General features: G+C 35.3%; 2 protein-coding genes across 3 annotated transcripts in view; one reads left to right on the plus strand and one right to left on the minus strand.

The window, feature by feature from the left end:
- Window positions 1-2,608: 2,608 nt before the first annotated feature.
- LOC137633298 (RNA-binding protein 5-like) lies at window positions 2,609-21,692 on the plus strand. 2 transcript variants are annotated; one of them, XM_068365519.1, is made up of 19 exons: window positions 2,609-2,732; window positions 6,006-6,051; window positions 10,737-10,796; window positions 11,424-11,564; window positions 11,746-12,119; window positions 12,312-12,402; window positions 13,155-13,224; window positions 14,279-14,352; window positions 15,804-15,911; window positions 16,071-16,185; window positions 16,460-16,683; window positions 16,862-16,916; window positions 17,643-17,809; window positions 18,623-18,920; window positions 19,175-19,407; window positions 19,517-19,765; window positions 19,975-20,183; window positions 20,329-20,497; window positions 20,987-21,692. In XM_068365519.1, the coding sequence occupies exons 2-19, from the start codon at window positions 6,046-6,048 to the stop codon at window positions 21,299-21,301; spliced, it is 2,958 nt and encodes a 985-aa protein (XP_068221620.1). In that variant the 5' UTR covers window positions 2,609-2,732; window positions 6,006-6,045; the 3' UTR covers window positions 21,302-21,692. The 2 variants fall into 2 exon arrangements, with proteins under 2 accessions (XP_068221620.1, XP_068221621.1); XM_068365520.1 differs by lacking the exon at window positions 10,737-10,796 and having other exon boundaries at window positions 2,610-2,732.
- Window positions 21,693-21,792: 100 nt separating this feature from the next.
- Window positions 21,793-24,068, minus strand: part of LOC137632767 (uncharacterized) — a 60,932-nt gene continuing 58,656 nt past the window's right edge. Inside the window, exon 13 of the mRNA XM_068364845.1 lies at window positions 21,793-22,253. Coding sequence (XP_068220946.1) covers window positions 22,144-22,253 — 110 coding nt within the window. The 3' untranslated portion in view covers window positions 21,793-22,143. The remainder of the gene's footprint in view (window positions 22,254-24,068) is intronic.

Consider the following 24,068-nt stretch of genomic DNA (forward strand, 5'->3'; position numbering starts at 1 on the left):
ACTCAGAGTAGGATTCTAGAATGTTAGCAGAGTATTAGTAACTTCATGGGAAACATAAGGACAATTGTTGATGTGCTGGAGGGCATGGTAGTAAATATTTTATGTTGTAGAGAGGAAATGTCGGAAAAGGATTACACTCTAATGATGTGAAACAGATAGGGAAGGAGAAGTGCAATAAGAGTTTTAGTGAATAGGCCTAGCCAATGGAAGGAAAAGTAGATGGAATTCAGTTAAAAGCTCATGATAGGCTTATAGTGTTTATCCTGTAATAAAAAAAAAAAACACAGTACAAGTTTAAGATTATCATTTTTATGAAGTACTTTTAATTGATATTGATATAAAACATGAATATATAAATTAATACTTATATTTGTCTGTTCTAAGATTTTTTTTTATTGGAGAAAATACTTTTTTGTAATATATCGTTTTATTACCACGGTGTATTTACGAATTTCTATATGCCAAATTGCATAATAATAATGTCTGCAATAAAAACAGTAGTTAACACCCCTAATTCATCTTTAATTTTGCTAATATCTCATGACTTGCACAAATAAGGAAGGTGTAAAATATTATCAGAGGAGAATTACTAACATAGTACTATTACTCGTAGTAGGGGAAGACATTGCAAATATTTCAGCACACCACCTCAGATGGATTTTTTTAGCAAAGACTCTCTCTCTCTCTCTCTCTCTCTCTCTCTCTCTCTCTCTCTCTCTCTCTCTCTCTCTCTCTCTCTCTCTCTCTCTCTCTCTCTCTCTCTCTCTCTATATATATATATATATAATATATATATATATATAATATATATATATATATTATATATATATATATATATATATATATATATATATATATATATATATATATGTGTGTGTGTGTGTGTAAACATTCAATACTCGCTTACTATACTGTATAACATATAGCCTACATATTTCCCTTATCTTCCTCATCTATTGTGACATTCACTTACTAAGTTAATACCGATATTCTTATATATTTCTTTTAATGCTAATGTGTGTACATTTTTGATAGAATAGTAGACAATGTTTTAAAGGAAAAAGTTTCATACTGTGCTATGGTCGTTAAAATTAATAACAATCTATAATTAATTAATAACATATTTTCACGGAAATTTTTTTTTCATGTTAGCCTGGAGTTGCAATTACTATATATATTCAATATTTAATTAAATTTATTGAGACATTGATCAAACGCAGATGGTGCCACAACATTTTAAGACTAACGCCTACACAATGACGAAAAAGAAAGAAAGAAACAATAATAAAAAAAGAAAAACACCGGCACGCCCATGCCTTTAAAGGGGAAAAAAGTGGTAAATACAATGGAAGGATCTGCGTCTGTTGTGTGGGGATCAACTCTGTGACCTGCAGTGGGGTCCTGCAAAATCTATTTTAACTTGTGTGCATATTAGGAGATTCTCCCCCATTTGCCCCTCCGCCATTCCTCCCCGAGTTTTCCAAACACGCGCTATTTAAATGATCTTCTCCAGTCCAGAAAACATTGGAGATGCCGCTATACCACATTATAAACAATGCTAGTTGTATTAAAAGATGATCGCAATTAAGTTAATTGTTTCTCTTTAGTTTTTTCTCCAATAACTATTAATGTTTCTACATTTTGCCAGAAAAATCCATACTTCTCAGTCTTGAGCAGTTGAACCAAAACAACGGCAGTAGATTCCATGGTGGGTTGACGAGCATGCTACTTTGATAGTTTTAATACAAATAAATTCAATGTGGATTTACATAACTGATAAAAGAATAAAACATGATTCATATTGTATATCGATTTTTTTCCCTGGCTATTCGAAATGACGCAGTACAGGAACAGGTTGTCAATTTGGACTGCAATTTAGTCTGCCCGCAGATATTTGTGTTTGGATATGATATTTTCTTTTCACCATATAACAAGTGAATTTCATTTAATATTTTAGAGCTAACACAAAACAGTGTAGCATAAATAATTGTAATGGAAAAACGTTTGTCCGAATTGCTTATCATAAGCAGTGTTCGGTTTTGTACTGAGACTTGCGTCATGAGAACGTCGTAATCGTACTCTGTTTCTTCTGACTTCATTTTAATATTCATAATATTTTTTCGGTGGTTAAAATATTATCATATTATTGGGTTTTAACCTTTATGTAAATTAATTTATACATATGAAGGTTTATATATCTATAAACTGGTATAAACATCAAGAAAAGATATCAATAATGACATAGAATGTAAGAGGAAGTCAAGACTAAGAGATCCGAACGCATTATTGACCCATCGGGGGTTTGAGAGGAGTAGGAGGACTCCTAATGGTGGAGAGAGAGAATTGAGCCCAGTGTTGCCAGGTATGGAGATTTATCCCTAGATTTGGGGATTTTTGGTGTCTGGTGGGGATATTCTGTACAAATTTCTATGATGAGGAAACAAAGATGAGTAAACCTTTCTATTATTGCAATTAATTTGCTTGAATTTATGTGAAGTATAGTGAGTAATTTATATATTATTAAAGCCTACAGGATCAGAAGAAGGTATAATTGTGATAATGGGGATTTTTGAGTTGTTTTGGGGATTTTTAGACTAACACATCTGGCAACATTGGGACTCCTGATGGTGGATACTGAGAGAGAACTTGCGCCATTTTGTCCGTTCAGAAGAGATCAGTTAGTGAATGGCAGTTGTCTTATTTAGTGTTAACATTCAAATGCACCTAGCTGTGTAAGTATGCTTCTGACATCCAGTTAATACTGTTTATTTAAGTGAGAGTTTTATGTATATCTTTTTAAGAAGGTTAATATTGTCTAGACTGACGAACATCTAGCTAATTGTCTTTTGTATTGTCTAGGGAATGCTCTTGACCGTACTCGTGACGCATTGCTTTATAAATTTCTGTCAATTTTTAATGTAATTGGTAAGAACTAGGTTAATTATAGCTATGTTTAATCATTGGTACCGATATGTTCTGGGCTAGTGTAATATATACTAGGCCTATTGATTGTTAGGCCTAACGTGGGCATAACGTGGGCTTTGTGTTTAGTAAATTTGTTAATATTGACAATTCCTCATACTAATTTGGGCAAATATACTGTATAGTAAAACTAGGTGTTTTAAGTCTGTTTTAGACCAGTTTCATTAATTTATTTATATATATATACTTAGTGTTGGATTTCGATATTTTTCACTGTTAGCTCTATGGCTTATAGCATATTGCATTTTCAACTAGAATTGTAGCTTACATGATGATCATCATCATCTCTCTCACCTAGTCATCAATTAAAATAATAATAATTTGATACTTCAAATTTTAGGCAAATACATGAACCATATATTCATCATACTCTCTATCTTGTGTTTTTCTGATCATGATTATTTGGGCAAAACACTCTTTGAGTTTTTGGACCCCTAGATATACACATATATATATTACACATTTTTGATATATATATATATATATATATATATATATATATATATATATATATATATATATATATATATATATATATATATATATATTGGTCTATTCTGTTTTTTTCACAAGCAATAATAGCTATATACTGAATGTACAGCGTTATCATAATAATAAAATACTGCAATAGTTGAAATTTACATTAACTTTTGAAATAGATTGTAGTAGCCTCTTGCAGACATCTTTGTGATGATAGTCATGCTGGAACTGAAGGGGATGGTGGGAAAAAAATGCCAAGGAGTGAATAGTTTGCTGGACAGGCAATATCTTTCTTAATGTTTTCTTTATGGTGAAAGTGTTCTTTTTATTGATCTTATTGAAGTATTTTATCAATTTACTTATGATTCCCCTTTGGCAACATTTTTTAAGTTCAACCGGTCCACACACCATCCACGGATAGCTCCTGCTTAGTTTCCAAAATTCCTAGGTTATGAATCGTTCGGATTTTACTATTAATGCTGTTCCATCCATATGCATTATTACCTCGCGGTTGTTTTTAGTTGGTTGGGTCACGTCCTGTACATTTGCAATTAGTACTGTTGTAACAGTTATCATGAAATGTTTGGTAGGGAACAGAAATCGTTGTAATGCATCAATCGCTGAAGCCGCAGCCAAGTTACTCAATCGTAAATTTGCCTCCAAACACTGTTTCCTGCTTAACTTATAAACATCCATTTGGTGACGAGTCGTTTGCCTATCAGGTGGTGTCGCAAGGTTGAAATTCAGTCATTTTTATATACTTATGTTTTTGGTAGTCCCAACCATCAACACTTATCCCAATGTTAAGGTTGTAGGTCCTGGAATTATGCCAAACACTAATTTGTTATATAACTTAAGGTCAGGTTTGGTACATTCTAGTTAAGATGTTAAGGTTAAGCCAGTGTCAATCAGCACACCCGAACTAACCAATCATTTTCATGTTTACGCACTATAGGGTTGGATTTCTAGTATATTATTAAGCCCAACAATATACATTCTTAACCCCTTTTAAGGTTGTAGTTGGTTGGGACACATCCTGTAATTGCACTGAAAACTGTTTCATGTCTACACCCAAAGGTCAAAGGTCAAGAACCTGACAGCGGTTTTGTCACAGCTGGGATCGCCCTGGTGGGAGGGGGGGTTAACCATGGAATGCAGACTGCATTTCCACTGACTGGAAGTAGCATTTACCACTAATTTATGTAGGGCCTGTTGCATGCTTGGAGGTAGAGAATACCACTTGTTTTTATTGGCTCTAGTCCAAAGATAACATCATGTTACTGGACTCCATTAAATTGTTACCCAGGTCTGACTAAAAGTGAGTCACAGCTTTTGAAAACCAAGATCCTGTAACAATGCTGGGCTAGAGACTGCAGAGAGCATGTAGGGCCGGAATGGGCTCATGCTTTTATGAATGTTATATAAAATGCTGAGTACGCTCTTATGTAATATATTAGTTGGTTGTTACCTTTTCTTGCCAAATACAGACAGGCCCTTATAAATGGTGAAAGGTGTTTTACGATCCTTGGTGAGCATATGCTTGTGTTCTTATTATATTTAACTCATCAGTTGTAATGTAACAACTGTGGACATAGCAAGGATAATGTGTCATCAGCGGAGATGACTTTTGATGTCCACTGTAATTTACGGAAATAAGACTAAAATACGGTGTAAGTAATACTCAGAAACAGCTACGACGATCACAAAAGCAAACAATGGGTTTTGAATAAAGCTGTGGGTGGTGGCAACTTCAGGAACCTTTCAAGAGTAGCGCTGATTTCAAAATTTGGCTTGCGGAACTTTGTGGTCGTAAATTGCATGTTTCCACCTTGAGGACTATCTGTACATACATAGCTAAGGTACATGGTTAACATTGTCAGTTCTATTAGCATATAAAGTAAGTTTTTTATGCGCCGATAAATTCCATTCTACTGAAATGGTAAATTTCTAAGGTTATCTAATTTAGTGACGATACACATTCACATTTCTACAAGGTTTGCATAATGGTTAAGTTTTTGTTTTTAAGTAAGTCTTTAATTCTTGGTTATTTTGTCTAGAGGCTTACATCACGCCTTTTAATGATTTCATTACCATTCCGTTAAGTTTCGCTTTAATGTTGTACAGTATGTCCTCCCCACCCTTAGTGTTTAGTCATATCCTAAATTCTGTACAGTATATCGAATTATTCTACCAGACAACTAAATCGAAGATTTTCTCTATCCTTTTTGTTTTGCAGTTTATTCAATTTACTAAACACTTGTATAATTATTATAATTATTGCAAGCTTGGCTATAACTATAGTTTGAAAAGTAAGATGCTATAAGCCCAAAAGTGTCAGCAGATCTAAGTGTACTGTGAATTTTCAGTATTTTAACACTAATAATTGTCTGGTTAAATTATATAACAGCAAGTGAATACATTACTTTACTTAATTTTTTATTTCAGCCTTGTTAGCTTGAAGAGTTAAAAGTAAATTGAAGTTTTTGTTACTGTATTTACTACTGCTTTCAAAATTGAGTTAATGAGGTTCTCTTTTGTTGCAGACCAATTACAACTTAGCGCTGTTTTAAATTTGGAAAAAAGATGGAGGTGAGTTCTTGGGATGACTGTGATGTGACTTTGTAGATTTTGCTGTGTGTTGTATTTAGTGTTCCACCCATATTCAGTTATTAAACTACTTTATTGGACATTTTTTATTTATTTTTTTTATTTTATCATTTACATTCTAGCTTATTGTGCAATTATATAAATATTTATTTGCTTTTATACTAAAGATCTTAGTTTAGTACTATTCTTACTTTTTTTGTGATATAATGTTTATATAGTTTTAGTTAAGCAGTACTTACGCCCAGTGTTTTTAGTTCCTAAAGCCACCAGTTGCATGTTTTTTTCTAGCTTCACAAATGTTTGCAAATTAAAATGCAGCTTTGTAAATTGTTGTAATTATTGTATATACTGAATACGGGAAAGTCATTACAGTAGTAAGAATAGATATGATGCACAGTGCATTTTATGTCAAGTCAATGTAATTAGTTTTGGTGATTGTTTGCATTAGGGATATGTTAGGTACGGCCCAGTTGATCTGTTAAACGAGCAGTGTTGGTGCCTCTCAGATTATCTAAACTTTGACAGGTGTATGCCGTTCAGTGGGTGTTTTTTTTTTTTTTTTTAAGGATTGAGCCGAGGGAATGAAAATTGGCAAACTATATTATTATGTGAATAGGTTTTGTTTTTTCAAGATATTGCAGTACAAAGGTTTGTTGAACTACAGTTTTGAAGTTGTTTTACAGTGCTGAATAAAGTCAGGTGAGTGTGCAAGTATTAACCTTGTTTTATAGTTCTAATATCTGAGCGTTTACCGAATTTCTTCATCCTAGGTATACAGTGAGTGCCTTTATTATCGCTTAATGTTTTGTCAGATATAAATGTCATTTTCTTTAGGACTTGCACTGAGCACGTGTACCTATCACCGGAACATTTGCCTCGAGTAACGATTGTGGAGTCTTGGAGTTTTATCAGGAAGAATTCTTGTTATTGGTGATTTTTCAAAAAAAAAGTAAAGTAAATTGCAGTGTGGCCATAATTTCTTGTCAAAATTAGTTTCAATTGGTTGTTAGGCGTTTTAAATCTTGAGCAAGTATTACTTCACAAAGAAAAGTCAAAATTTCATTTATTGGGCTCAAAAATTGTGTAGATTACATGATATATGGACATCGGGATAAGATCTGGTTGTAGGGCATACAGGTCAATGGTAAAACCTCCATTTACCCATCCTGGTTTTACCAGAATCCCAAAAGTAAGTTTTTATAAGCCTGCAGAGTATCTTAACCTCTGCATTAAAGTGCAAGATCTTCCAGTTTTCTAACATCCAATTTAATGATGGTATGTATGTCATCAACATTGGGTACCAATAGTAATTTTGATGACATGAAATTACTTTAGTTTTCTCATTCTTTCTCTTACTCTTTTCTCCCTCTCTGCCACACTTCCTATCTGCCACTTTTCTCCCCCTCTGCCACTTTTCTCCCCCTCTGCCACTTTTCTCTCCCTCTGCCACTTTTCTCCCTCTTTACCTCCTTTCTCTCTCTTTGCCTCTCTTTTCCCTCTTTCTCTTCTGCCTCATTTCTACCTCTTTCTGTCTTTTCTCCCTTTCTTTGTCTTTTCTCTCCTCTTTCTTTCTCTCTTTTCTCCCCTCTTTCTTTCTCTGCCTCTTTTCTCCCCTCTTTCTTTCTCTGCCTCTTTTCTCCCCTCTTTCTTTCTCTGCCTCTTTTCTTTCTTCGCATCTTTTCTCCTTCTTTCTCTGCCTCTTTTCTCTCCTCTTTCTTTTTCTGCCTCTTTTCTCTCCTCTTTCTTTTTCTGTCTTTTCTCTCCTCTTTCTTTTTCTGTCTTTTCTCTCCTCTTTCTTTTTCTGTCTCTTTTCTCTCCTCTTTCTTTCTGTCTCTTTTCTCTCCTCTTTCTTTCTCTGCCTCTTTTCTCTCCTCTTTCTTTCTCTGCCTCTTTTCTCTCCTCTTTCTTTCTCTGCCTCTTTTCTCTCCTCTTTCTTTCTCTGCCTCTTTTCTCTCCTCTTTCTTTCTCTGCCTCTTTTCTCTCCTCTTTCTTTCTCTGTCTCTTTTCTCTCCTCTTTCTTTCTCTGCTTCTTTTCTCTCCTCTTTCTGTCTCTGCTTCTTTTCTCTCCTCTTTCTTTCTCTGCCTCTTTTCTCTCCTCTTTCTTTCTCTGCCTCTTGTCTCCCCCTTTCTTTCTCTGCCTCTTGTCTCCCCCTTTCTTTCTCTGCCTCTTGTCTCCCCCTTTCTTTCTCTGCCTCTTTTCTCTCCATTTTCTTTCTCTGCCTCTTGTCTCCCCCTTTCTTTCTCTGCCTCTTGTCTCCCCCTTTCTTTCTCTGCCTCTTGTCTCCCCCTTTCTTTTTCTGCCCCCTTTTCTCCCTATTTCTTTCTCTGTCTCTTTTCTCCCTATTTCTTTCTCTGTCTCTTTTCTCCCTATTTCTTTCTCTGTCTCTTTTCTCCCTATTTCTTTCTCTTGACTTTTTTTCTCTCATCGACAAAGTTGTAAAAGGTTTGAAATTGAGTTTATTGGGTGTTGCTATGGTAGATGGTTGCTGTTGCTTTGATGACTCGGCTATTGCAATTCTATGGGTTGTGGTTTCTCTGTATTGTATTTGGTCTTGGGGTGAATATTTACTATACGGTAGGATGCCTTCTGGTGCATGGTATTGGGTGTGTGCGACTGTATTCTACTTTGGCTCCCGGTAGATCGGCAGAGTATTCAAATAGCCTCTGGTTACTGTGCAGAGTGTTTGGGTTTAACTTTTAAGGAAAGGTTAACTGTAGGTCATGCACTGGCTATAAGGATGGTCCCATAGCAATCCCCTATGTTGTAATGTGGTTGGTTGAAATGCTTATTCCTAGACATGTAATGCCATAATGGTAGACTTTTGGTTAGAGTATTTTTTTCAGGCCAATGTTGCTTTGTAGATTGTCTGTATATTGTAGAGATACAAAACCCTATTCATCTTTTTACTAATGCAATGTATATCTTTTAGGTATACAAGGTAATGTTAACATCTGTCCTTCGCTAATATCTCTTCTATCGCTATCCAGAGCACTATTTCTTTTGCAGAAATTGCTTTTGTACAATGGTAGTGTGCTGAAATTCCCCTTTAGGTGATCATTGTACAGTAGTTTCTTTGTGTATACATTTTTTATTTGCACTAGCTTTTATTTTGAGACCACTAACACCATCTTCATTAGAGCAGATTGAATCGATAGTGTAAATTTCTTCGTAATGCCAGTTTAAGGGTAATGACTCTCATTAAGCAATAGGGTATGTGGATTACTGTACTTGTTAAGGAAGATAATTCGATAGAGTATCTGGAATATTAGGGTTGGGTAAGAAATAGAGGACAGCTAGTTTTTTGTTAGTGTTCGTATTTCCTTAGAATAGATATTTTTGTAATTTACAATAGCATCATATAGTGTATACTGTACTTTAATGAGATTTATTGAATTTTGTATTAGCAACATGTTACATTCCTGTCCTGTTGAATGGTTTTGCTTTTTCCTAATAATTTTTGGGGTTCTGGATCTTAAAGCTCTTGGTTAATAAATTGTTCTGTTAACAAGTCGACCCCTAACTAGCTGAAGGATTTATTAGTTTTGAGTCGGGCTTTAGCAAGAGTATTTGTGTGCGTGCTTTCATTGTTGTGCTGTAGTTAGTCGAGCTAAGTTTGAAGACCTAAGTTTAGTCAACATGGATATAAAAGAATATTATTGCTGCTGTATTCAGAGATTTCTGTATTAACAATTTTCAGAGCAAAATTCATAGTGTTTTATAGTAGTAACCTAGTACACTTTTTTTTCCTTGCATTTACTTGGTATTAGTTCTAGTAATTGTTTTTAGAAATACTGTAGTAGTGTAGAATTCTAGTCTTAAACTAAATCTTTAGTATTCTTAGAAATAATTGGTCAACATAAATTACTGAATTTGAAGCAGAGTTTCACTTGTTTTAATTAATTTGAGACCTTTGGCAAATTATTGCTTAGTTTGAGTGATATAGATATTTCTTAAAAACTAATTCAATATGCTAGAAATGAAGCCAAATTGTGGCCCAATGTCCAGTCATATGGAAGTTTTGTGATAACTAAGTTTTCCCATTTTTTCTGCCTTTTGAATTCTTGCACAGTTTGATTTAGAGTTTCATGCAACCCTTTTTTTATTGCTGTTAATTTTGTCATGTTTTCCCATGAAGCTTGTTATTCAACAGTCTTTGATAATGGAGTCCAGTATAGTAGATACAATTTATTTTCATTAAGTAATTTTATTAAATTTTCAAATCAAATTTTACATCTTTAGCTTGGATATACTGTACTGTTTTTAGAATTTCTGATTTGATTATCATCAATCTTAAAATCAGTAGTATTTATGTCGAAAGGTTTTGATAAAGATATCCTGACTTGTAATTAAGCAGAGGTCTTCAAATGTAATATTATCTGGATCATGCCATTTTAGTAGCAGAATTTAATATTAATATTGTTTGCATGTGCCTCTTGTGGGTCATTTGATGCTGCTTGTTAAGAATGTTAAAAAAAAATCAAAGGTTTTGCTAATGTTAGGTGATGGTGTTGACATTATTACGCTTTGAGTGGAATGGTGTCCTCATCGTTGCCCTGAAGTTAGAAAAAGATGATTTTTATGTTGCAAGTACAGTAGTTATTGAGAACATTGTAAAAAGAAAATGCCTTTTGTTCCCCTTCTATTACTCTCTCTCTCTTCTGTATAGATTTGGAGATATGATGAGGGGACCAGACCCACCACCAATATCCATAGTATCCAGTACACCGTAAGTTTGTTTGTTGGTCTAGGCTATATCCGGAGTTTGACTGAAGAGAGCATGCATGGTTTTTATAATGGGTCGCTGATTCCTGATTGAAAAAGGAGTGCATCTGAGATCTTGTTTTGCCGAGTGTGGCCTCGATCGATGATTATAAATGCAATGACCCGTGTGGTTGCGATTGGTGTTTGTCTTTGTGGTAGGTAGTGTTTAGGGAGGATGATGCTGCCGCTACTACTACCACTGCTGCTACTACTACTACCACCATTACTACTGCTGGTTGTAGAACTAGGTGATGTCAGTTTGCTTGTGTGCGCGAATGTTGTATGGCTAGCGAGTGTGTTTGTGGTGTCTAGGATAACATGGATAAGTGTGTGGGTTGTCCCAGGTGTTGTGGCTTGATGCTTAGGCTGTGCCTATGAGTAGTACTCCAGTGCTCATCAGCCTTGCCTTCTGATCTTTTAAATTTATACTGAATGAACACCACTTCTATTTTCTTTCCTCACATTTCCTTCTCGCTGTATTTCCCATTGTATGTGTTCCCCTTTTTCAGTGAGATATATTGGCATTTAACATTCAACTGATATGAAAGCTGCTGGAGTGAGTGACATTTCATATTATCTCTCCCCTTGACAGTTGCAAGGCAATGGCTTAGGCCTTGGAGAAATGCTGAATGCTATGGCAGCCCATCAGCACATGTACTCGGCAGCCGCAGCCTATGGTAGTCTAGAGGCTGCTGCGTATGCTCAGTATCCACAGTACGTTACGCAAGTTAGTGTAAGTGTTTCACTAGAGTTTTTCCATTTTTCCTATGGTGTGATATTGTCAGCTTAGTATCTTTTAATTGTTTAAAAGCTATGCTCTTGGTTGTGCAGTTCAGTATACAGCTGAATATTCAGTATTTTTGTGCTGCTTACTTCCAAACCAGTGGATTTTGATTGTGGAATGTCTTTGTTAGAGTGCGTATCTTGCTCCTGCTGCGGCCCCAGGGGGCAGCAGAAGTCATCGTAGCAGTATTGATCCGTACGAAGGCTATGCTGCAGCCACCTATGATCCAGATCCCCCACGCCATCGAGAAAGGCGTGATCGTGAAGAGAGGAGGAGAGATAGAGACAGGGATCGTGATAGAGATCGCGATAGAAGGGATAGAGACAGGGACCGCCGAGATAGGGATAGAGACCGGGATCGAGATCGTGACAGGGATCGTGATCGGGACAGAGACAGGGATAGGGATCGTGATCGTGAACGCTGGAGGGACGAGGACCGTGATAGAAGCCCTCGTCGAGACAGAGAGCACAGGGATTACAGAGACTATGACCGCGACAGAGATCAGTAAGTATTGAATAATGTTTGTATATTTGCTGATTTTCAATTAAATTGTGGTTAGAAATTGCTTTTTTATAATCTTTAGTAATGAAGGTTTAGATGAAATCTAACTATTTGATGCATCAAATTATAGAAATATTTCTAAATGATTAATACTGTAAGCTTTTACATATGTCAGTAACAAAAATTTGTTTTCAGCTATGACGACGAGCGTACCGATTACAAGTCTCAACCCCCAAACAACACAATTATGGTCCGAGGCCTTGCACAACATATAACAGAAAATGATGTAAGTGTGGACAACATTTTTAAAGTATCTGCTGTTTTATAACCATTCTTTAATCAGAGGAATAAGATTATTATAGATACTTGTATCATGAGTCATTGCTCCTGTCATTAATATAGACCCCTAGATTTTTCTAATTTGAGTGGTCTATTGGGTAACAAAAAATGCACTCAATGTAATTCCTAAAATTAGAATACGAGATGTAGGAACTAATCAGATGCTCACATAAGTCATATACAGGTATTATATTCATTGCATTTTCTACATTTTTTTTAACACTGAGCTCAACACCTCTGAAAAATTATTTGATGCTTGAGCTTCAGGCCCGTATTTGGACATAGTACTTTCTGTAACTAATTTTAGCTCAAAAATAAACAAAATAGGACTACAACATTCGTTATTGTATATCTGGCACTGAATTTCCTTTCCTTTGATATCCATTATATTAAATATTCTGTAAACTTCATATACGTAAATTATAAGAGAAAAAACTGGTAATTACTGTATGTAATTTACATTGTGTGACGCTGAGGGGAGTAGAAATAGTGGAAGTAAATTATGTCCAATGGAGCTCAAAGGGTTACTCGTATATTATATAACAATGTAAACTTGTACTGGTGGGTAAGTTTAATTAATTGAAAGGAATCATGCATGATTGCTTATTAATGTAATTTGCTTGTTCAGTTCTTCATTAAATCATGATGGTATAGATTTGAAGGAAAATTAATGACTTTCCTTCTTATTTTTCTTGGCAGATTCGTGCTGACATTTTGGCCTGCAATCTTATGCCGAAAGACATAAGACTAGTCCGGAAAAAAGAATCAGGTAAAGTTACATTCCCATGGGTTATTTTAGCCCCACAAACTCCTCAGTTTTTATGTTTTAGTTCCCATTTTCTGTTATCCATGTTCTTTCCTGTCCACTTGTGTTTATCTCGCTGGCTGTAGGAAGCCACAGGTCACAGGGTTATTTAGGAATCAGCATACAGTACTCTTATGTCGATTGTCGTCACTAAATCTAACTCTTCCAGGTGCCGTATCAATGACCGCAGATTCATCAGCAGCTCTGTTAATGGTTTTATGTATTATTGCTATTGTATTTTACTATTGAGATTGTTAGGTCATTTTCAAATTTTGTGGTTACTATATTTGATATGCACTATTACTCAATTATGATAAATTAGTCTATTTTATCATAATTTTGAATTCTCTCTATATTTAAAGTATAAATATGCTTTGGAGATTTTTATGATCTAGAGCAGTGCAACATTTAACTCATAATTAATAGTTATACTTGCAAAAATAAAATTGGAATAAATTATAAATTTGTCAATTTAATTCATATATAAGCCAGTTCTTCCCATCTTTTTGTACCATCTGAGTTTACAGCAAATGATGATATACCTTTATCCCTCTTGAGTATTTGGCAGGGTTGCAGCTGAAGGGGCAAGGCTACTCTATCAAATCTTAGTGTAATTAGTTGACTGTTTTCTTTCAGTGTGGATGTACATTAGTACCTACTTTTCAAGTGTGGATGGTTTTATGTATGTTTGTATTATAGTGGATTAAAGTGTGTGAATATTGCTAAGTATTGTATGAAAGAACAGTCAGCCTAAAGGAGCTGTTGTGATTGAAGGTGGTGTGATATTTATTTAGGTTGATGGTATGTTGTTAGTGGCCCCTGTGACCTTTCAATTAACCCAGTTCTTGTACTAGTAATGGAGAAGAAAAAGAGCCAGCGAGGTGGGCATATAGTGGTTGGTTAGTGGCCACAGGGCCAACTCACGGCCAATTGAGGGAGCAACGTTGAGTGTCCCTCCTCACGCCTTCTTAAAGAACATCATTAATTAACACTTGCTTGTGTGTGTTCTTGCGTCTAGGTGCATCAAGAGGCTTTGCCTTCGTGGAGTTTACGACGGTACATGACGCCACACGGTGGATGGAAGCCAAACAGGTATCGCGGTGAATCCCTGCCGGCCCGGCCCGGCCCACGGCAGTTCCCCCCGGCTGGGTCCTTGGACCCCATGGCCATGGCCAAGGGGTCATGATCCAGCCAGCTCTGCCAGTAATACTGGGTTTACCTTTCCTATAATACATCATCATCATAGCCATTTTGGTTCCTCTGTTATCATTTTTTGCTTCCAATGTTGAGTCAGATAACTCTGGTGTCACTTTCTCTGAGGAACTGTTAATGTTAGACTTGACCAGTTACTGTACATGTGCGTTATGAGAGTATATTATATATATATCGCCCTTTTCATCCTTTATATAGCTGCTACTCCCTTTAAGCATCAAATCTTGTTTTCTACATCACTATGAGTGCACAATAGTTTTTTTTCTTTTGTCTGAGTTTTTAAAGTCACGCTTGCCCATTTTGTTCTTTGATATTGTACATTTTATGTGAGCATGACCTTTCTCTATTTCCATGGGATGAATGTCTGAGTGACTGAACACAAATTGTAGTTTAAGCTGACTTAGGAATCAGTGAACCTTTAATTGTAGAATTTTTGCTCATCTAAGGCAGTGGCTTATTAACAATTAGAGCATGGCCAGGGATTTGCAGAGTTAAGACCACTTCTAAAATCAGTGAATGAGATATCTCTACTACCTGTACTCTGATAATAGATTAAATAAGCTTTTTTTAAAACCATCTGACACATACTTTTGCTTTGAATAATTGCTTTTTGGTGTAATGAATTACTGTTGCCATTCAGAGGTGGTCTTATTCTTTTAAAAAGAGATGGTAAAGTAAGAAAAAAAATATTTTTACTCTTGAAAGTCCCTAAAGAGCACAACATTTGAAGGATGCATGCTTGCGTCAGTCATTGATATTTATTAGCTACTGAAAATAGAACCAGGAGCAAGTTTAAGGGCAACCCTGCGGGACCCTCTGCTGCTTTAACAGCATCAACAACTACAACCACAACAGTAAAGTGCTCACCCGATACATCCACATCATCCATGTTCGGCACCAGGTTCTCCTCCAGCCAGGGTGTTGGCACTCCTCCTTCCTCTGTAGTTTGAGCTTAGTGACTTTTGCCTGTTGTTGCCATATGTGGGATTTAGGGAAGAGCTCTTACACAGGTATGATGAGACCCTCTGTTGCTCTCAAGCGCTCTCTTTTCTCCCTCCTGTTTTTTGCTCTTTTTTTAAATGTACTTTTTTTTCTTATTTTTTTTTTTGTGCTTCTCACCTTGTACACCATTTTAACATTACCATACTGGCATTAAAGCTGCATTAAGATACTTACCTACTATATATTATTAGTTGTGTCCTCCTGTTGGATTTGCTCTTATCTAGCCCATGCAAGGCTGAGTAGGAGACCCAAAAGTCACGGCTCATGTAAGAACCTAAAATAGTCTTTCGGAGGTCAGTAACTAATTCAGGGATTGGAATCTCTTCCAGGGCGTACTTATTCTACAAGATGTGTATAGGGCAACATTGCAGTATTCCATTCCGAAAGAATCCTCTGAGAGGCAGTCCAAGGCCTCACAAGATTGGTTCTGTATTAGGGTAAGTTACGGCATCTTCATGAGGTTGAAACTTAAATTCTGAATATTTTTTCCAAAGGTTGAAATTTGATTTCTGGATATTTTTTCTATTCTGCTTTAAAATTATGAAATAGAATTTGTAATGGGAGAAGTATTTTAATTACTGGTCTTTAACTTTCAGTGCGGTGCACACAATTTTAAACGCCGCGACTCGTGCTTCAAGTGTTCTGCTCCTCGTCATGTATCAGAAGCTGGGGAGGAGGGCAGTGATGAAGTTTGTACTTATCCAACAAATAGTAAGTGTTTATTTATTTTCTGTTTTTTTGCAGTAGTTCCCGTCTCTGTACTTTGGTACCATAGTTTCCTTGAAATTAAATGGCCTTGAAATCTTGAAGTAATCTCATTTCATCAATGGTTTAGTGTTTGGTTATCTAGGCATTTTTACATTGAATACGATAGATTTGGGTAATCAAGATTTGATGGTTGGGTATATATATGTACAGTAAAATGATTTTGTCGCTTAATTATTTGCATTGTTGTCTTAAGATTCACTTATATTATTTTTTCCAGTTTTATTGCTCCGAGGGTTGGATGTATTAAGTACTGAAGAAAGCGTGCTACAAGCCATACAGCACGTGGGAAGTGATTTACCCATACGGTCGGTTCGTATAGGTAGAGACCCTTTGACAAATACTTCGAGAGGAGTTTGTTACTTAGATCTTAACTCAGTCTTGGATTCCATGCAGCTCTACAACAAAATCGCTCATTCCCCACTTACCATAGATGGCAAACAGGTTAGTGAGTGACTGCAATTGTACTTTCTAGTTTATAGTAATGATTTGCTAAACTCCATTTTGTATGATCACGAATAAATGCTGTGCTCCTCGTAATTTTGAAATTAGCCAAACTTTTGAAAAAAATAAATTTTTCACTTTGAGTGACCTAATTGATAATTTAAATTCTTGTTTACAGGTTACAATATCTTACTTCAAACTTAATCAGAACAATGGAACTAGCACCACCTCGGGTAAGTTGAAATGTTTTCAAGTTCCCTTGAATTATACTTATGGCATTAAATTTTTTTCCTGCAAAAACTTTATATTAGAAGTTTATGATCTTTTAAGAATGGTTGTGACAGCAATTTTAGCTTGGGCACTTATTGAATGAGCATCATGAAGCATTACAAATAAATGTTATAAAACTGGTAGCAAAGAACGATTAGTTCAGTCTAATGCAAAGTGATAAGTAATGATCAATTTTTTTTTTTTTATGTTTGTCAGCTGCCATATAAATCTTTAGGTAGATGTTAATCCTGGATATTCTCTTTTGAGCCACATGATTATATAGTTTTTTCTGTTCAAATTTTGTTCAGAGTAAATTTCATGTTGGATTATTTCCCGTAAACCTAAATTATATAATTTTTTTCATTTCTTTTAATGATGCTTTCTGAGTTAACAGTTTTAGCTTCATTTGTAATGAAAAGTTATGAAATAGCTAAGTTTATATAGAATGAATTGGTTGTGCATTAAAAGATGGCTCTTACTAAAAATGTTTTTATAAAAAGAATGTGGGTGAAGTTAAATTTCTCTGAATAAAGGCAATGGAAGGAGGGAAAATTTTTATCTAAGAAACAGAAGTTATATTGAATACTGTATCCATAAAATGGAAAGATGTCTCGAGATATGTTTCATCTTGATTCTTCAAGATATTAGTGCTATATAATTGTAGTGATTAATTTTTGTTTTCTTAATAGGTAATAACTGGTCAAGTCAGCAACAGTATCAACAACCTGCAGAGTATACTGCAGGTGCTGACATAAAGCAGTTAGCTGAATACAGTGCCTCCTTATATGCTCAAACACCAGAGGAACACGCTTCATATGTACAGTACTACACCATGTACTACCAGCAGCAGGCCCAAGTAAGAAAGTTTTTTGGTTGATTTCCTATATAATTTTATTGATTTTGTAATTTGTATATTTTAACAAGGTATTTTGTCGCGTATTGTGCTTCTCCCACCGTGATCTGTCATCTTTATTTTTCATTATGAGTATGAGACATACAAAAGTGTTTATTAGAAATTCTTTTTGGTCCTGTAAAATTAGTACACATTCTATTAAGATTCCCCATTCAGACAATTTCAGGTTAAGATTAGTGCTTTGAACTTTTTTTTTTTTTTCATGCATTGTGATGATACCTTTTTGGTAACAATAGATACAATACACTAAGAGTATTATACTACTAACTGTTATTCAAAAGTTACACAAGATGGATTTGCTCCTAGCCTTGTTCTCATAGTTTCTTTAAGGTGCTTTGTATAAACCTCAATTGGGAATCGAAGGTTTGGGGTAATATTAGAATTCCCATTATAATCATTGTCAGCAAAGAAGTCATTCATTTATAGTAAATCACTCGGTTGTTTGTTTTGTTGTTTTTGTTGTGATATTGCTCACTATTTTTCATATATGAGGCTTACAGTATGACTGCTGAGGTCACAGATTCTTTATCAGAGCTTTGTTTTTGTTTGATAAAATTTTATCCTTAGTGTTTTACGTAATGATAGTTTTTCAGGTGACAATTTGTTACTGAACTTTTAAAATTAAGAGGTGTAAACACAAGTTGCTCTCTTGTGTACGTGCCCTCAAGTCTATGTTGAAAGTTAGGGTATTCTTTTTAAAACTATTAATTGATGATTAAGGTCTTTGATATCACAGTCCTTTTTATTTATTATCAGGCATATCAACAAAATCAACAGCAGCAGGGAAGTGCAAATCAATCAGATTCTGTGAATGCTGCAGCGGCAGTTGCCCAGTCAGCTCTTCAGGCAATGCAACAAAAATCTGCTGCAAACACAGCTTCGACCAGTGCAGCAGCAGCTGCGGCAGTGGCAGCAGCGGCTGCTCAGAGTACTTACAGCACGGCAACCACTACTACCACCACCACCACTACTGAACAGACTTACACACAAACATCATCCACCACCACAAATTATGATGGTGTGCAGATGACCACAAGTGATTATCCTACCTACCGTAAGTATTGCTAGGTATTGTAAAACTTCATTCAAAATAAAATTTTTCATATACTGTAGTCTGCAGGGAATGAAATTAAACTAAAATGGTTGTTCCTCATGTATGAGCTTTTATAAATAATGAGTAATATTTTAGCAGTTTATTCAACATATTGATAGTTTAGGATCCTTTCATTCCAGCAGTTGAGCAGGGTTACTGTTATATGCTGTAATAGCAAAGTGTTGTAGGGTTTTAAGCCATGAATTTCATTGCAGCTCCACCTGATGTCAGCACATACCAATATGATGAAACCTCGGGATATTATTATGACCCTTCAACAACGCTTTATTACGATGCCGGGAGTCAGTATTACTATAATGCTGAAACTGGACAGTACTTGTATTGGGATGCTGAAAAGTCCACATACTTGCCTGCCCCAGTTGGAGAAGATGGTCAAGAGGGAAAGAAAGGTGACAAGAAAGAGAAGGAAAAGGATAAGCAAGACAAGGTATTATTCTATGTATATTTGTTATTCACTAATGTCATGTTCATAATAGCATATCGATCTTTTGTATTTTCTTGAGGAAATATTTATGGTAATTACTCATTTTTCAAAGGTCAAAGTTGCCAAGAAAATTGCCAAAGATATGGAGAGATGGGCAAAGGCCCAAAATAAGCGAAATGAAAGTTCAACGCTAGGGAAGTCTCCTGCTATTGAACCTGCTGGAGGAGCCCGTGGTGAAGGCAGTGGCACCGGGGCTGCAGATGCAGCTTTTGCAGTGTTACTGGAAAGAAGGGATCGCGCAGCTCTCATGGAGAAGCAGTCGCAGGTGTTCCAGATGCATATGAAAAAGGACACTTCTCCCGTATGTACTCTTAAATATTTGATTTGAAATTTTTAAACCAGGAGTAATTGTCAAGTTTTTTATAGCGTGTGAAAGTTTTGGTGTTCAGCTAAAATATTTCTAACTGTTAAAATAAACTATTTTCAACCAGATTTGTTTAGGCGAAGCGTTTTCAAATATTTTATGCTAATAAGCATCCCAGGAGCTTATTTAGAATTTATATTTTACAGGTATTAGCCGGGATGAATAAGCTTCCAGGAGCAAATAAATCTGGTTTGGTTGCTGCCTACGGTGGTGAAGGTAGTGACAGTGAAGAGGAGGGGTCTTCTGCTCTTGGAGGATCTGCTGCTGATGACAGAGAAGAGAAATTAGTTGACTATGTGAAAATGGCTTGTCTTCTTTGCAAAAGGCAGTTCCCAAATAAAGAAGCTCTTGGGAGGTGAGTAGACAAATCTAGTAAACTAAGGGATTCTTTCTCCGCTTTTTAAAGAATTGTCGTTTTAAAAATAAATCGGATATCTTGGTTAACTGAGTTGACATACAAGTTTTCACACTTACTCAGTCTTCTTTTATTCAATTTTCAGGCATGTGCAATTATCAGACTTACACAAAACTAATTTGGAGAATCTTAAGAAAAACAAGGGTTCTGGTGATGTTCCTCCTGGTATGACAGCCCAGCAGTACAGAGACAGAGCAAAGGAAAGAAGGCAAAAATATGGTGAACCAGCTGTCCCTGCACCCAATAAATTGAAGGTAAATTAAGATTATCTCAAATTTAAGACTATTGGAGTGTATTGCTGTAGTTTATAGTATATATATATATTTTTTTTTTTCCAATTTCTGTTGCAAGTTTTGGCTCAAATTAAGTAGACCCAGAAAAACCATGCCACTTATAACTGGTCTTCATCTTACAAAAATTAATAGGTTCCAAGAAGCTGCTTGAAAGTCAGATTTTGTTAAATTTGTCATAGGGTATGCATAACCTGACTCTGCCTAAGATTTTCAGCTACAAAAGTCATATCATGTTAAATAAATGAAATTATTACAAATGTAATTTTGCTGACTAGTAAAAGGTTTAATCTTGTTGTATATTTCTTTATCTTATTACATTATACAAACTCTTGATACAGTATCTGGGAATTGTGATTTTAGTTGGATTTGTGGTTAAGGACCTTCCGTAGTTCAAATGCTGTTTTCTATTTTCTGTGAACAATTATTTGACCGGGCTTTAATTTGTTCTAGGAGCGGTATATGGCTGCAAGAGAAGAGGTGGCTGCATCCAAGTACGAAGAACCAACTCGTCAAGGTATCGGCAGTGATAACATTGGAAACAAGCTCCTTAAAAAGATGGGTTGGACCGACGGGCAAGGTTTGGGTAAAGCTAATCAGGGACGTACCTCCATAATCGAGACTGAACGAAGGGTGTCTAGTGCCGGTTTAGGAATGCAAGGTAGTACTTACAGTGTAGTTGGAGACAGTTACAAAGATTGTGTCAAAAAGATGATGTTTCACAGATATCAAGAATTAGATGCGCAAGAGAAGAATGTTAAAAACTAGTTTGACCCTTTACGTTTCCATATGTCTTTCAAATTTTTTTTTTTTTTTAAATGCAACTTAACACATGCCATGACAACTACACCCGGTGATTTGTTATATAACTCACTGTAAATATTGAATAGATATTAAACGGGGTTGTAATTATGTTCATACATATTTTATGAAGGTGTACAGAATAACTATGTATAAATGGTGTTGTGCGTTGTCTTCTGCTATATTCATTTTGAATATAAGCAGTTGATTAATGTACAGTGCTTAAATGTGTGTTATCTCGAATACCAGTTATATTTTTTAGAGGTAGTTACTGATTTGTTTGAGATAAGACATAAAATTGTAAATAGGTAATGTAATTGTTTATATAATTTTCTTTATAATAAAAGAAAATCCCTGAGTATTTTTTTTCTTTCCTCAAACTTCCTTTCAACACTGTTGTTTTGAAGCAACAGTGAGGTCTTGGGTTAAAAAAATAAGTAATTATTTATTAGCTTTATTGATTTGATTATACAGTATAAAAAAAAAACTAAGTGCAAATTATGATAACAATTTGGTAAAATCAAAACTTTGCTTTTATGTACTACCCGTGTAAAGTATTTACAAAGTATTAAAACTGGCCGTTCCACACAATAAGGACGTGATTGTGCGGGAAGTACAAATAGCAGTTCGTTACTAATCTTCAAGTAAGTACATTAAAATAATGATAAAATACAATTTCTGTTTAATTGGATAATTGAAATTATTATTCAAAGATAAACAATTGTGCTTTGTTTCCATGGGCACCTATGGTGGGAATAGACCATGTCCACAAATGAAGTAATAAAAAGTAAAACGCCCTTCCTAATAGTTTACGCATTAGTGTACCCCGCACTTTTAGGGCCTCTAGCATTGCATATGTTGAAGAGTGGCGAATCGATTCTTGTACAACACAAGCAGCAGATAATCAGAATGATGAGACCTATGAGGGAAAAGTAATATAAGTAACAATATGCATAAAATTCCACGGTAAAGTTCATTTAGTTCCTGTTTCACTTATTGCTACTGATAGCTGAAATCTATGTAAAGTTTGAAGTTAATCCTGTGTAGAAAAAAATAAATAATCACAGACCACAACAGTCCACTGGTCTCAAGGTGGTGTATTGAGATATGTTCAGCAATTAAGGATGTTGGTTTTGAAGGGACCACATAATACAGTAGCTTAATATAAAACAGTACCTGTTTTATTCATTATATCTGTCATATTGATGAAAAATTATAAATAAAACCATATTTTATTAATGGCAATTTTATGTCCATGGTGACGATTTCTGAAAAGGTAGCAAAGGATTAACACATTATTGGTACTTGTAGCAGCAGGGTTAAGGTAGATGCATTTAATGATAGCCTTGTATAATCCTTTTGCCTAAAGGTTGCAACCAAATATGGTTTCCCTTATGATAGTGCTCAAGAAAAGAATTATTTCAGGAATTTGATGAACTACATTTGAGAATAGTAAATAATCTCATGATAATAGAATAAATTTTAGAAAAGCCATACATGAATGGAAGATTCTTTTAAAGTTGGCATGGACTCGGAAATTCCACATTACGGTCTAACGGACGAAGCAGATGGTTTCTTAATGAGAGATTCAGAATGGCTTTCAAGAGAAAGAAAACAAAATGTTTGTATAATGTGAAGCCATGAGTTACTCGTAATGAAACCTATGAAAATTTATTTCAAGGATGCTAGGAAAGAAAATAAAAACTCTTTAATAGAACATGTGATTAGAAATTCTTGGATAACCATTAGTAGGTTGGCCAGGGCACCAGCCACCTGTTGAGATACTACCACGAGTTAATGGGTACTTTGACTGGCCAGACAGTACTACATTAGATCCTTCTCTTTGGTTACGGCTCATTTTCCTTTTGCCTATGCATACACCTAATAGTCTGGCCTATTCTTTACATTATCCTGTCCTCATACACCTGACAATGCTGAGATTAACAAACAATTCTTCCTCACTCAAGGGGTTAACTACTGCAAGGAAATTTTTAGTGGCTACTTTGATCTTGATAAGGGAAGATATTTTTTAGCTGTGGCAAGCAGCTCTTCTAGGACACTCCAAAATTAAACCATTGTTCTCTAGTCTTAGGTAGTGCCATAATCTCTGTACCTTGGTCTTCCATTGTCTTTGGGTAAAGTTCTCTTGCTTGAGGGTACACTGAGGCATGCTAGTCCATCTTATTTCTCGTCCTCTTGTTTTTTAAAGATTTTATAGTTTACATATGAAATATTTATTGTGTAACTTCTTAAAATATTTTATTTTAATTGTTAATATATTTTATTTTAATTGTTAATCACTTTGGTTATAGTTTCCTTCTTTCTTTTCCTCACTGGGCTATTTTCTGTGTTGGAGTCCTTGGGCTTATAGCATTGTGCTTTTCCAACTAGGGTTGTAGCTCAGCAAGTAATAATTATAATAATAGCCATGGATGCCCTGGTACTTTTATACTGTACAACTTTTCATGGATCCCTACAAATACCTCTTAACTGAATGTGCAGGTGATGTTGAAGTAGACTAATGGGAACCTTTCAGCATAAGATCTTAATTACTAAATCCATACAGAGGATGGGACTGTTCTCAGATTGTCTCTGCAATGTTTTATTATTCCTTTGCACTGTTCTCGGTGTCTCCACAATGCTTGCTTGGGCAGCAATGTTCCACTTGCCTTTTCATTCTTGTGCATCTAGCTTCCTGGATTTCCTTCAATAATTTTATTTGTTTTTCTACTTT

The sequence above is a fragment of the Palaemon carinicauda genome, chromosome 42 (genome assembly GCF_036898095.1).
Source record: "Palaemon carinicauda isolate YSFRI2023 chromosome 42, ASM3689809v2, whole genome shotgun sequence".
Taxonomy (NCBI): Eukaryota; Metazoa; Arthropoda; class Malacostraca; order Decapoda; family Palaemonidae; genus Palaemon; species Palaemon carinicauda.

Bases quoted from the DNA above. Each gene is read 5' to 3' on its own strand.
- LOC137633298 (XM_068365519.1), top strand. The intron at 14,353-15,803 runs GTATCGCGGTGA...AATCTCTTCCAG, and splicing joins GGTGGATGGAAGCCAAACAG to GGCGTACTTATTCTACAAGA. The intron at 20,498-20,986 runs GTAAATTAAGAT...AATTTGTTCTAG, and splicing joins CTGCACCCAATAAATTGAAG to GAGCGGTATATGGCTGCAAG.